This window comes from Podarcis raffonei, chromosome 17 (genome assembly GCF_027172205.1).
Source record: "Podarcis raffonei isolate rPodRaf1 chromosome 17, rPodRaf1.pri, whole genome shotgun sequence".
In the NCBI taxonomy this organism is placed as follows: Eukaryota; Metazoa; Chordata; class Lepidosauria; order Squamata; family Lacertidae; genus Podarcis; species Podarcis raffonei.
This window is the reverse complement of record NC_070618.1, coordinates 40748605-40762701: the sequence shown is the minus strand read 5'-3', so window position 1 is coordinate 40762701 and position 14097 is coordinate 40748605. Positions and strand designations below refer to the sequence as shown.

The 14097-nt window shown below is 48.9% G+C and overlaps 2 protein-coding genes across 4 annotated transcripts in view; one reads left to right on the top strand and one right to left on the bottom strand.

Moving 5' to 3' along the window:
- Window positions 1-14097, top strand: part of SYN1 (synapsin I) — a 114151-nt gene that overhangs the window by 43113 nt on the left and 56941 nt on the right. For all 3 annotated transcript variants that reach the window (XM_053370362.1, XM_053370364.1, XM_053370363.1), the window contains exon 5: window positions 476-565. In XM_053370362.1, coding sequence (XP_053226337.1) covers window positions 476-565 — 90 coding nt within the window. The remainder of the gene's footprint in view (window positions 1-475; window positions 566-14097) is intronic.
- On the bottom strand, window positions 2814-13140 carry TIMP1 (TIMP metallopeptidase inhibitor 1). The gene is made up of 6 exons (XM_053370365.1): window positions 13004-13140; window positions 12310-12474; window positions 8146-8243; window positions 7171-7288; window positions 4275-4396; window positions 2814-3090 (listed from the first exon to the last, which is right to left on the bottom strand). The coding sequence occupies exons 2-6, from the start codon at window positions 12437-12439 to the stop codon at window positions 2884-2886; spliced, it is 675 nt and encodes a 224-aa protein (XP_053226340.1). The 5' UTR covers window positions 12440-12474; window positions 13004-13140; the 3' UTR covers window positions 2814-2883.

Sequence of the window (14097 nt, the reverse complement as noted above, 5' to 3'; positions counted from 1 at the left end):
ATGGCAGCCTGCCTCAGCCATGGAGCAGCTATTGGGATGCCATGGGCGCAATGCACAGGCAGTGGCCTGGTTGGCCACTGTGGGAGCAGGATGGGAGAGGACCTCTTGGCCTGACCCAGCAGGCTTCTTCTTATGTTCTCATGTTCTTGCTTCATAAATAGAAGGGAAACAGAGCAGAAGGTCATAAGAAGGAAGGCTATGGTAATGACCACCACTTTGATTTTGGCTTGCAGCTGATGGGCAGCTGGTGCTGCTGTGCCCAAAGGGGACTTCTGGTGGTGGCTGGGCAGCGGCATCCTGCACCAAGTGGAGTTTCGAATGTCTGCCTGTGAAGGCAGCAGCAGCTCCCAGAGGGGAAAAGGGGTTCAAGGAAGCAATAGAGGCAAATGGGAGAGTTAGAACAGAAGCGAGCCGAGAACAGATTTAGAAGGTCTCTTTCTTGTTCTGTCTCTTACCTGTGGTGTCCTCCTGACAGTTTGCCCAGATGGTTCGCCTCTTTCGCAAACTTGGACCGGAAGAATTCCCACTCATTGACCAGACCTTCTACCCCAATCACAAGGAGATGGTAAGTTGGGCTGGAGTGTGGTGGGAGGGCTAGAGATACCATATTTCTTCTTCCTTTTTTGTGCTAGATCAGTGATCAGAGAGGCTTGAATAATAGATTTGTAGAGTTGGAAGGGATCCTGAGGGTCATCTAGTCCATCCCCTTGCAATGCCGTAATCTCAACTAAAGCATCCATGACAGATGGCCACCCAACTTCTGCTTTAAAATCTCCAGGGAAGGACAGTCCACAACCCCCAGAGGGGAGACCATTCCACTGCCAAACAGCTCTTACTGTTCTTCCTAATGTTTAGTTGGAATCTCATTTCTTGTAACTTGAAGCCATTGGTTCGAGTCCTACCTTCCAGAGCAGGAGAAAACAAGCTTGCTCCCTCCTCCATGTGACAGCCCTTAAGATATTTGAAGATGTCTATCATATCTCCTCTCAGTCTCCTCGTTCTAGGCTAAACGTACCCAGCTCCTTCAAGCACTCCTCATAAGGCTTAGTTTCCAGACCCTGGTTCATCTTGGTTGCCCTCCTCTGCACACATTTCAGCTTGTCAATATCCTTCTTAAATTGTGCCAGAATTGGACACTGGACTCCAGGTGTTGTCTGACCAAGACAGAAGTGAGTCGTACTATGACTTCCCTTGATCTGGACACTATATTTCTGTTGATGCAGCCAAGAATAGCATTAGCTTCTTTTGCTGCTGCATCACCCTGTTGACTCATGTTAAGCATGTGGTCTACTAGGACCCCTAGGTCCTTTTCACATGTACTGTTAGTAAGCCAGGTGTCCCCCATCTTATATTTGTGCATCTGGTTCTTCCTGCCTAAGTGCAGAATCTGACATTTGTCCCTATTGACGTTCATTTTGATGGTTTTGGCCCATTGCCATTTTCAAATGGGGCTGTCATGGGCTTAAATGTTGGCTGGCTCTTATTGTGCACTGGATTTAAATGACATGGGGTGAGATCCCACAGCTTTCAGATTCAAAATATGTCACATGCTTCCTTATATGGTATTCCCATGGACACACCTTGCTGATCAAGAGACTGCAGCTAGGACTTTGAATAAGGGCTTGGACTGGGGTTTCCCAACCCATGGTTTGCATTTGCTGTTACTGGAACTAGGGTCATAACTGCTAGCCACAATGGCTTTGTGCTACTCACACAGTCAGAGGTAGTACACACCTCTGAACACCAAAAGCTTCTCTTCTTTCTTGCTTTGCTTTGCTTCAGTCATTCCTCTTTCCTTAGCATCTGTATCATCATCTAGCAACCCTCCCCCTTCCCAATCGCCCTTTCCTTCTGTTTCCTCCTTGCCTTTAAAACAATGAACTACAGAGCTGCAGACAGGGAGTTTTTATTTTAAACTCGTCTTTCAACACCTAGTATAATTGTTAGGCACAGTGGTGGTGCTGGGGGGGGGGACACCTCCAAACAGTCCATTGCTGTAAGCAGTTGCTCCATTCCTTCCTCTTCAAGCTGAGCCACAGTCTGCAGGGAAGACCCTGCAGAGTGGCCTTATTGCCTTTGTTTCCTCCTCCTCCGAGGTTCTCTTGAGTTCACTGCATGGCTGGAGATGGAGGAGGGACAAGGGCAAGCCCCTTAGCTACCTCTCCAGCATTAGGAGCCGCATTTGAACAGCTTGGAAGCTACATGGGGCTAATGATTAATATTGAAAGCAGATGCTTTGGCAGGGGGCAGCATTTCAGGTTTATGGGGAAGGGCCAGGAGTCAGAGGGCAGTTCCAGACTGTCACTATCTTCTAGTGGGATTCAAACACATGATGGCCAATTCAGGTTCTGCAGTTATGGTTGATGGGGAGATCTTGCATGACAAGCCTACTCTCCCCAAATACTGGGCTTTTTGCCTGAAGAAATGACAGGGAAATGCACTGAAAAGTGGTATAATGTTTGCTTTGGTGCAACATCACATAACCTCCTCCCAAACAACTCCTTCAATAGCCAGGGTCAGCTCATCTCCCTGCAAACAAATGAGGCTGGAGGCTCAATAAACAGGTCATCTGGAAGGGCCTGCAGAAAATGTCAAGGTGGGAAGGGCTCTACGGCTCATTTTGAAGAAGATTCTCTCCCTGACCACTGAAGAACAACATCTACAACTTCTCCTGGCTCTACGCCTTTTGCAGAAAACGTTTTGGCTCTTCTGGTTTTTCTTCCAGAAAAAGAACTAGAGGCTTGCTCTTAACAGAAACTTCAGATTTTCCAGGCAAAGAACGAACAAGGAAGAATAGGCAGGGGCAGAGAAGGTGGTTTGGAACTGATGTTTATTTTTAAAAGAAACAATTCAGAGAAAGGAAGGGAAGGGTCCACAAAGAGATCACTGCCTGAGGAGAACTTTGCGAAGGGAGCCCGGCCCTTGAGTGCTCAGCGACTGCCAAGTGCAGAGGCCAGTGCTTTCGCCCCGGGGCAGGCAAGCCAAGCGTTTGGCCTGGAAGCCATCCCATATCCTGGACATGATCCCATCTGTCCACAGGCACTGGTTGTCGGAAGTGATGGAGCACGGCATGGAATTGCAAGGCACAACCTTTTTTTGAAGGAAGAGTGACACACAGAAACATGAGTGGACAGGTCCCCCTCACGCATCATAGCAACATCCCATCCCCCACCTCTGTTGACCAGTGGAAGCAAGACCAGCCCAAGACATTTTAGCACCTGAGGTGAGCCAGAAAATGGCACCCCCTCCCCACCAGGGAAGAAGGGGGAGGGGGAGATCTACATCAGGAACAAGTGAGGTGGGCTAAGATCCATATCTGGATCTTCTTCCTCTGTGAATCGTCTTGCCTGAGGCAGTGACCTCACCTTGCCTCATGGGTGAGCCGGTCCTGCAGGAGGGCAAATGGGGCACTGCTCCACCAACCTCATTCTGCCCTCAGCCAGCCCCCACTTGCCTGGCTTTTTACTTACATTTTGGAAAAATGAAGATCTGGATGCTGCCTCCATCCATTCTTCTTTGATTGTTAATGAAATATAAAATTTAACATCCTGTTGGGGGTCTCTGTGCCTGTCATTGGCTCTGGCGCCACCTACTGTTGGTCTCCCTGCCTTTTGCCCTACCAGTTCCATTGCAACCCAGCCATCACATGCTGGTGATGTGCTAGCTCTGCCTTGCCCTAATCGTGAGGACCAGCCACCAGCGACCTGAGGACTCACTCTGGCCCCACAGGGCTTTCCCATGGGGAAGCCCATAGTTCCCAACAATTCACAGTCATTTTCTTCCACTCAGGGAGATCAAATGGGGGAGAGTTTTGCCAAAGACTCCCTTGCTCTCCACACTGGAGAAAAGGGGATGAAGGAGGGAGCCCTGAGTCATGTCAGAGAGGGTGAATGGGTGGAGTCAGTGCTGCTGACCCCTCAATCCTTGCTCAGTTTAAAATATGGTTCCTGTTAAAAAATAAATTAGGGTCCAAATAGGCTCCAAATTAGGGTCCAAAACCAGGACACCCCAGGACAAAGCGCCACCTTTCAGAAACGCCCCCCGACATCAATTCTGCCTTTGTAATCCCAGACGTATGGCAGCCCATACGTATAACAGATAAGGAAGCACGTCTTTCATTAGACCCTTTGCTGCCAATGACATTGGCTTTTGAGCTAGACAGAGCTCTTCAGAGGGTGCATGCTTTCTCCTGGAGGGCCTGCCCCATCTGCAAGCATATGCCCTCCTGTCCCTGGGGTCCCTCGGAAAGGGTCTGCTGGGGGCCAGGTACTTACTGTGCAGTTGCAGCCCTTGCTGTAGTCTGAACTCAGGCCTCGCTTCTGTGCAAAGGACAGCTGAGACCATGGCTCGATGAAGGAGCAGGCCGTGATCATGGCACGGTCACCTTCCAGCATGCCTGTTGGGAGGTGAAAAAACAGGTAAGAGAGAAAAGTTAAGTGTAAATATGGAGGAAGAGAATATAGAGGACTTGCTGACAAGGCCTTGTCACCCCCAGACCTTGCTTTCATAACTAAAATTGTAACCTGATGAGAGGTTTGAAGGTTTATCAATAACGGCGCGCATCTTTGCAACCATAAGCAGGGTTGTGCATAATCTGCCCTTCGGTGTGTATGTGTGTAATAAAAAAATCTTTTCCTGGACAAATGCAAATTCCATGCTCCCCCAAAATTGAATTGTGTGACCTGAGTACATAATTCATATGAGACCATTTTGTTTGAGTCATTTTTTTGCATCATTTGTTTAGTTTTGCCTGATTTATTCTGACTTTGGTAGTCATGGCTCAGCTTAGAAAGCCATGTGAGGTACTGAACCCCTTTGAGCATCTCATTCAGCACCCCCTCTGCTTTTTGAGATTTCCGCTGTCATAACAGATCTTTAAAAACACAAGGGCTAGAAACCTGCTGCCACTGCTTCTTCTTAATTAAATGAAAGCTGATATTCTCAGTCAGTTGAATTTCATGCCCCAAACGACATTATGTGTTTTCTTGTGTTTCTTTGGAATCATGACCCATAGCTAAAGTATCCCTGGGAAGAAAAGAGATTTCACTAGTTTCCTAGGCAATCTACTCCGTTATTAAGCTGCCCTTTCAAAAAGACATGCTGTGTTTATTTATTTTGGGGGGGTTTTGGCCACTAGAGGTGAAAACATATTGTTCACATTCTTTTGTTACAAGAGGCTTTGAGGCCAGCCTAGACAAGCGCTCACTGTGAGCTAAAACTATTCCTGGGCGGTGTCATCTTTGACTGTAGGGGTGCTCACATTCTTGATTACTCATCCATTTAAAAGAACAACTCACTGACTGCACATAGAAAAATTGGCTGTTGGCGGGAGGAGGCATTCTGGCCTGCCCTAAAACTATCCATGAGATGCTGGCATCCTTTGTGCAGCAACTATCCCACCTGCCTCCATGGGAGAGCATTCAGTTGACCAATCCCACTCCTGTATTCTGAAGAGGTGCTGTCCACATAGGAGTGCATGTCCAAAGTCTGTTTTGGGGGCCTAATCTGGCCCACCGGTCGATTTAATCCGGGCCCCGTGGCAATATATGTCCTTCGGGTAAAATCCTTTAAAAAGCTCATCAAGTTTGGGGTTAAATCCTAGCTCAACAACTTCAATCCTAAAAAAAAGCGCAACAACTTTGGTCGGCCCTCACGCCTGTTCACTTCATCAAATCTGGCCATCTTTGGAAAAAGTTTGGGCACCCCTGAATTAAGCTGTTGGTCTAGATCAGGCCTGAGCTCTCTGACAAAAGCTGGGATTAAAATGTTCAAAATCTACAGTATAAGGGCTACTCTGGATGCCCTTTTTGTGGGGCATTCATGGTGGTTTGTGCTCATGATGGTATCAGGGAGGTTACACAGGATTTCAATATGATTTGCACCTGGAAAGGTTTTCAAGACTGCTTTGTTTCTGATTGGTGATTCTCCGTAACTTCCTCCTGAAATCTTGTAATTTCATAGCCTTCCATTGAAAAACCTCCCCAAACCCGTTTTTGTGTACTCATGTCCAGAACCCAGCGCTCCCAAGGAGGTCTTGCATGAGGCTGACTTGTTCTTCCTCTCTTCTAAGAGGGAAGCTTTGTGAGGGACACAGTCCTGGATGTCATGAAGGCCCTGGGCTGGTTGTGGCTGGTCCAGAAAGAGGAGAAGATTCAGATGGGTGTCAAAGCAACTGAAGAACAAAACCATCCAGGATATCGCCAAACCCTTACACTGGTTGGCACTTTCCAAGAACATAAGTGGAGCCCTGCAGGATCAGGCCCATCTAGTCTAGCATCCTGTTCTCACAGTGGCCAACCAGATGCAAACCAGGCAGCAGCAGCTGCAGCTGAGCAGAAGAGACTTCTCCCCTCCTGCACTTTCCTGGAACTGTGATTCAGAGGCCTGCCAGTGTGGTGTAGTGGTTAAGAGCGGTAGTCTCGTAATCTGGGGAACCGGGTTCGCGTCTCCGCTCCTCCACTTGCAGCTGCTGGGTGACCTTGGGCCAGTCACACTTCTTTGAAGTCTCTCAGCCCCACTCACCCCACAGAGTGTTTGTTGTGGGGGAGGAAGGGAAAGGAGAATGTTAGCCGCTTTGAGACTCCTTAAAGGGAGTGAAAGGCGGGATATCAAACTCTTCTTCTTCTTCTGCCAGTGGTCTGACCGTAGCCATCCTGGTTAGTAGCCACTAATGACTTTATTCTCCATGAGTTTGTGTAATTCTCCTTTAAAGCCATCCGACTTGGTGGCCATCACAGCCTCTTCACCCCTGTATTTCCCTATTCTCTCACTCGTGGTGGTTCAAGACATTTAGACACCTGAGAGAGAAAATTCATTGGTGCCTGCTCCTGTAAAACAGCATGCAAGTGACAATTTGCTCCTTCTCAGTGGGAACTTCAAACCTGCTGCCAAAGGTTTTTGTTCCTGTGATGGGGCTGGCCCTGATCCTGGAAGGGCCCTAGAGCTGTCTATCCTTTCTTGTGCAGTTTGGCAGGGGGTGCCTCTGAGCATGTGCAAAGGGCATGTGCAAAGGGTACCATAGCCACTCCCCACATATCTAGGCCTCGGTGACATGCTGCCCTCAAATGACTGTGAGCAGAGGGCGCATAGGCCCGCCTTCTTTCACTCAGGGTTATTTGTGAGTTTCAATTTGCCCCAAGTGCTCCCTGGCAAAAAGACGGTGCACCATACCTGCAATGACATATTCTTCTCCTTTGAGAGGACCCTTGTGTTCATAGCCGCAGAGGCTTTCCATGGCAGGAGTGTGGAGGAAACGGACATCTTGCATCTCCTCAGGGCCCTTGTACACCTGTGCAGGGGGGGGGAGGTGGGTCAGTGACCAGGAAGGGGCCAATAGAGGGACAGGTGCAGGGACAGGACTCTTCCCAGCTCTTACAGAAGTGGGGAAGAGGTTGTAGCTCAGGGGGAGCACATGTCTTGCATTCATGATTGTTCAAGCCCCATAAATTTAACTGATGATGATGATCATCATCATCATCACCTTCATGCTGAAGAAGGGTCTACTGCTGAGAAGGCTCAATCTTTTGCCACCTCATGTGAGCTCAAGGGAGTACCTGTCAGTGTGTTGCGGAGGCCTCGGGGTGCAGAAAACCTTCAGAGGCAGGGAACCTGAGGGCTGCACGCCACTAGTGGTGGGGCCAGAGGCAAAAGCATCCTTAGCAATGTACATTTTGCCTTTGTGCTGCAGGCTGGTTTCCTGCCAGACAAGCATCCTCAGAGCTCAAGGGCACCTTGCAGCCCCCCTTCCCGTCTAGAGGGTGTTGCAGGGAGTGGGAGGTGAGGATGAAAACAAAGGAAAGGAAAGGGGGGGAACCAGCTGTTCTGAGAATGCGTACTGGGTGGCAGTGCAGAGCCTGGATAGCTGCATCTCTCTGCAAAAACTTGCAAGGAAGAGAGGCAAAGTGTTCACTTTGCATGGGAAGTTTGTAGGCTCAGCAAACGCAGCATCTTCAGGGAAGAGGGAAGGAGCTACTGAGGATGAGGAACACTTGGCTGCTGCATTTTGTTGCTGCGTAGATCCAAGCAGGCTCACTGGCTGTGGAATGGGATCTCCACCAGCTTGTCTTGCCCACCAGCATAAGGGCGGCTTTAGGGGATCCCACTGGCGAGTCTCTGGGTTACATTATAGTAGCGGGAGAAGCTCACCTTGGTGGTTCTGATCTCGTGTCGCATCCACCACACTGGTTCCCCTATGGAGATGTTCACCTGCTGCTTGCTGACTCCCACAAATTTACCCCGGATCACTGCAGAGGAAAAAACGGTATTGCATCACAGCTTTTCTTCCATTCTCCCCAGCTCTCCTGGCTTTTGACCTTGACTTTCATACGCCTCTCTCCCATTATGCTATACCCTAAGGAGGGATGGTGCAGGACGCTTGGGAATCTTGTCACCTCGGCTACGGTTTCTTCTGCGATTTGTCTGCTCTGCAGCCTCAGAGTTACAGCCAGACCTGCTCTTCTCACAAGGCCTGCAGCAGGGAACCATTGGCCCTCAGGTGTTGCTGCACTACAACTACCATCTCCCCTAAGTCTTGGCTCTGCTGGCTGAGGTGGATGGGCTTTGGAGCCTGACCACATATGGAGGACACCACAGGCTCCCCTTCCTCACACTCGATTTCCCCATAAAACTACACCCTCTTTCTCTTGTAAGGGTCAGAGTTTTGAAGTCCAGCTTCTAACAGGGATGCCTCCCCTTGGAGTTAAGTCAGTGATGCCCTCCATACGGACTACCTCCCATCATCTCACCTCTGACTCTGCTGGCCATCTGATATCAAAAGCCCCTGAATACAAAAAGTGGAGAGCGGGCTGTGACCACCTGGTTTTTTTTTTATGTAGACATTTAGATTCTGCTCTTTCAGTGCAAAATGTGCCACTCTGAGCAGCTTACAACAATAAACTGCATTACAAACAGCAATACAAAGGCTCAATGAAGAAGGGGGCAAATTCAGCCATTAAAACCAAATTATAAAAAAAAAAAAGCTTGCTGGAACAAGGAAGTCTTCAGTAGTTTTGGGGGCGGGATCCTGGTGACGCTTTTCAGAGTTCCTAAAAAGCCACTGGACAGATTTTCCTGCAGCTATGTTCATGTACTGGAGTTGTTGAAACACCACTTGCATTTTAACACTCGGCTGTAGATCATTCACATTTTTGTCATAGATCTGCTAGGAAATGCAAAGTGAGATGTAATCCTCTTTGTAGGCTCTCCCATAATCTCCCTCCAAGCAGGCTTTTGGAGGAAACTGAGCAGGAGGAGGGAGTGTGTGTGTGTGTGTGTGTGTGTGTGTGTTTTGATTGGACTGCAAGTGGAAATCCCACTCTGAGTTTCTCCCCCTAGTCCAGCCAGGGAAGCTGCTTTCTCTGTGCTGTGTTGTGAGTCTGCAACCAAAGAGGACTCAAATTACAGTACTACCACTTTGTGATGGGCATAGCTAGTGCTCTCCTCTGATTAGGTCCTTGGAGGCATCTGCTCTGCATGCAGAAGGTTCCCGGTTCAATCCCCAGCATCTCCAGGTAGGGCTGGGAATGTCCTGTCTCTGAAACCCCAGAGAGCTGCTGCCAGTCAGTGTGAGCTAGATAGTGCAGTACTCTGACTTGGTATAAGGCAGCTTCCTATGTTTGCATGCAGGAGGTCCCAAAGTCAGTCTCTGGTGCCTCCAGTTTAAAAGGATCAGGGAGCAGGTGATGGGGAAAACCCTCCCTGGAAAATTGCTGCCAATCAGAGTAGACAATACTAGGCAAGGTTGACAAATAGTCTGACTCAGTGCCTTTTTCTAGAAAAATAGGTGCTGGCACTCACCATGAAGTTGTTACAGTAAGTGTCACACTTTTTAACAACAATAAAAGAGGTGCTGGCACTGTGTCCCCTTGAGGACCCCCTGAAAAAAGCACTGGTCTGACTTGATAAAAGACCTATGATTGCAATTTTTGTTACTAGTGGCATAATAATATATTGGTAACAGCTGAGATCAGGGTTTAGAACATGTAAACCAAATAAGTTCTGTTGTATTCAGTCACACTGGTGATATCTGTCTGCAATTGCCCTCCTGCTCCCCACCTCAGTGTTATATGAGTCCTGAGCCTCTTTCAATCCCAACCACTTTCTTTCATTCAAGGGAAGAACAGAAATCTTAAAAATTCAAAGGGTGAAACACCTAAGGAGCCCCTTCAGAGGAAGCCCTGTGCAAGGACTTCTGCTTGCACAAAGAGCTCCCCACGTCTCCTTGGAACTGGCTTTGGGCGGGGAGGCTGGGAGAAGTGCAGAAAAGCAGGTGGGAGGGACAAGAGGGGGCGTCATTCCATCTGGCTGAAGTGCTTGTGCAGATGGAAGATTTGTAATGGTGGGGCATTGCATCCCACTCCAAATTTAGAATGTGTAATAAAATAAAACAGCCCAGAATCATTTTATGTTAAAAATCTTTTTTAAAAAGAGACAAGAAAAGAAAGAGGCACATTTTTGAAATCAGACTCTAGCCTACCAGCTAAACATGCCCATTTGCCTAATTTATTTCAGTGACAGGGTCAAAGTTTCCTGGTGACAGTTCTGGGGGGCGAAATTAATTGCCGGATTCTATACTGACTGTAGCTGAGGTACATAAGGGAATACGTATCGATTGTATACTGCCAGCAGGGGGCAGTGCAGGGCATATTTACTTATTATCAAGTGCGCACTATTGCAGGACTTAAAAACGCTTCTGAAGCACTTTTAAGGGGGTGTTAGCAAGCACAAGTATTGAAACAGTTCCAGGAGCGTTTAGAGGGGATAAAACATCAGCATACCATGATATATGACCAAGTTTCCATTTGCACTGCCAACCTTTGGTTTGTGTGGTGTTTGGGTTCCTGCACTTCTAACAACTGCCTGGTTTGCAGAAATTTCGCATGTGAAGCTTTTTCTGGGATGGAGATGAATTGTTGGGGGAAGGTTCAATTGCCAAACTTATCCAGGTGAGGTAGGTGAAGATGAGGAAGACCCAAGAGCCCTGCTAGAATCCTCATCTTCAACATCCTCATCACCATCTTGGGGCGCTTCCAGATAACCTGTTTATTGACTCTGTGTCCTGATTTGTTTGCAGGGAGTTTAGATGACACTGGCTATTTAATGAGCAATTATTCAGAGGCTTCTGTGAGGATGTTAGATGACAATGCACCAAAGTGAGGTGGTTCTGCGCTTTCCAGTGCATTTCCTCCTCACTTTCCTTACTACAAACTTTCAACTACAACTGTGCAACCAGAATTTGCAAGTCTCCCATCTGAAAAGAATGAGAGTCTGGAAGCCCCCTTCAATCCCATTGCCCTAGGCATGCTGAGATGACGGGCGGTTCTTCTGGGTATAAGCACTCACCACAGGGAAGTAATCCAGAGTGAAAGCATTGCTAGTGACTTCAAATCACGCTCCTGAAGTCTGACTACTCAAGTGGCATTGGTATGCCATCAAACCCTTTAAATGACTGGATACGAACACACAGGCTGTTGGTACAGGAAGGGGGGAATGTGTAGATTTGGCAACTTAGTTACTAGCCTGTTTATGCACCTATATAGTTTGTGGCCTGTCTACAGCCTAATGTAGCCTGAGACATGTTAGAGAACAATTGTCTTCCCTTTTATAAAAATACCTTTGTATTAGGTCTACCAGGCAAGTGGCTATTTGCAACCCTGGGGCACAGTGGTGAATTTCAGTTTATGGGAGTGATGGATAGAATTCACAGAATCATGGAATCATAGAATTATAGAGCTGGAAGGGACTCCGAGGGTCATCTAGTCCAGTCCCCTGCAATGCAGGAAACTCAACTAAATCATACATGGCAGATGACCAGCCCACCTCTGCTTAAAAACCTCCCAGGAAGGAGAGTCCACCACCTCTTGTGGGAATCTGTTCCAATGTCAAACATCTAGGACAGAGGCAGACGACCACATTCCCTCATGGACAGCCTTCTTGGGGGCTGCATGACCTAGTGGTAGGAGGGGCTAGAGGTAAAAGGGGGCGGGGCTTGCCTTTTTACAGCAGGTTGCATTCCTGCCACATCTACACATGCACACTTCTAGCCAGGCAAGCAAGAGGCATCACGACTGTTTAAGGACACAGAATAGCCAGGCAAAAACATGTGAGGAATACGTGGAGCAGGACAAATGAGGGGTGTGGTTCTGGGAAGAGTCCAGAGGGCTGACGAGGGCCACATTCAATGCCTGAGCATGAGCCTCCCCCCCCCCAATGCAGGAGTCAAAGGGGAAGCTGTGCCCCAAAGGGCAGGGGAAGTCAGACAGTGCCCAGAGGAGGGCAGTGCGTGGACTTCAGCAGCGTCCAGAGACTCACCAACATCAGCATAGCAGTATGCGGATTGGGGGTGCCGGGGGGCACAGGAGCAGGCTGCAGTTGGATCCCCCAGCAGAACCAGAAGGAGGAAGCTGGCCGTCAGGAACCCACACACTTTAGAGGTGTCCATTTTTAACCCAAGGAGAGAAGTGACTCAGTCGTGACCTGGAAGGCACAGAGAGAGCGAGAGCGAGAGCGAGAGAGAGAGAGAGAGAGAGAGAGTTGTTTCAGGAGAGGGACCTTCAGAAAACGGGGTGGGAACATCATCCACAGAGTAGTACCTGCAAGGGAGTTCTCTAACCCTGGCTGAACATAGCTCTTTGTGTCCCAGTTTTGTGGGTTGGGCAGGATCTGAAATAAGGGATGGAGGAGAGAAGGATCACTTGGCATGGGGACAGGCGGGAAGGACCCCAGGGGCAGCTCCCTCCACCCTGGGTGGGTGCCACCCAAGCTGTGCAGTGGATTCCTCTCCCTGGGGGGACACCCCACCCGGGCTGGGGCAGTGGCTTGAAAGGGGGGAGCCTTAGCAGGAAGGGCAGTCAAGCGCCTGAGATTCCTGTGCCAGCGTAGGAAACTGCTGGGAGGAACCGGGGCCGGCAGAAGAGGGCGCCTTGGGAATCCGCAGTCGGGCTTCGGCTTCCCTCCTCCCCAGGCCTGGGGGCTGAGGGTCTTTCTGCCTGGGACCTTCACTCACCTTGCTCTCTGCCGCTGCTCTCTAGGCGTGCGCTGCCCGTTCAGCCTGCAGCTCCTGGGCTTTCGGGCTGGTCTTTAAAGCTCGCCCCACTTTCCCTCGCCTCTCCTCCCCCTGCCTTTCCTGTCTGGGCTGCCAAATGGGCGTGACAGCGGCGGCAGCCTGTGGTTTTGAGCGAGCCATGCCAGGGTGGAGCGCCTCTTGCCTCAAGAATCTTTCTCAAGGGAGAGACGAGGAAGGCGGGAGGGAGCCGCTGCAGCCCCCACCCCCCAAAAAGGGTGAGCGGAAGTTTGGGATTACTCGGTTAATTGAAAGAAAGTGATGGTGGTTGTTTCGACGGCTGGCTTCTAAGACACACATCCTTCTGGAGCTCCCAGAGTCTTACTCTTGTACTCTGGACCAGACTCTTTCCTTCTCGATTTGATCACTGAAATTTCCTCCTTTGTTCTTCCAGTTTACAGTGTGTTGGTAACTACCTTCGTGTCACAGAAATTGGCATACTGAATAAGTGAGATAGAATCATAGAACTGTAGAGTTGAAAGGGACCCTGAGGATCATCTAATTACAGAGTCCAACCCCTTGAATTAGCAGGAATATGCTGCTGTCCCATGCAAGGATCAAACCTGCAAACTTGAATTATCAGCACCAGGCTCTAACCAATGCCATGCAGATGGCATTTCTTACTGAACGAATCAGTCTGTGATTTTTAAGTCTGGGCAAGCTTCTGAGTTTCACAAAACTTCTCTTTTGGTAAAATAAGCATTCCGATGACAGGAGATTGCAGGAAGCAATTCATAAGGGAGCGAGGCAGCTTTCTGCACCTCTTGGAGACTCTGAAAGCTCTGTTTGCTGCTGCCTCCTCCTCCTCCTCCTCCTCCTCCTCCTCCTCCTCCTCCTCCTCTTAATTAACTGCCTTTCGCATATATGTCTCAAGGCGATGTACATAGTATAGCAAAAACAGCAGAGAAAATAACTGCAGGTGAACTGAAACACAATAAAAGGAGACACCCATTCACCCAGTTGGGAAAACTGGTCAGAACAGAAATGGGGTAGTTTGGAAAATAACTTGGCTACAAGATGAGCTTTTGCACGGAAAC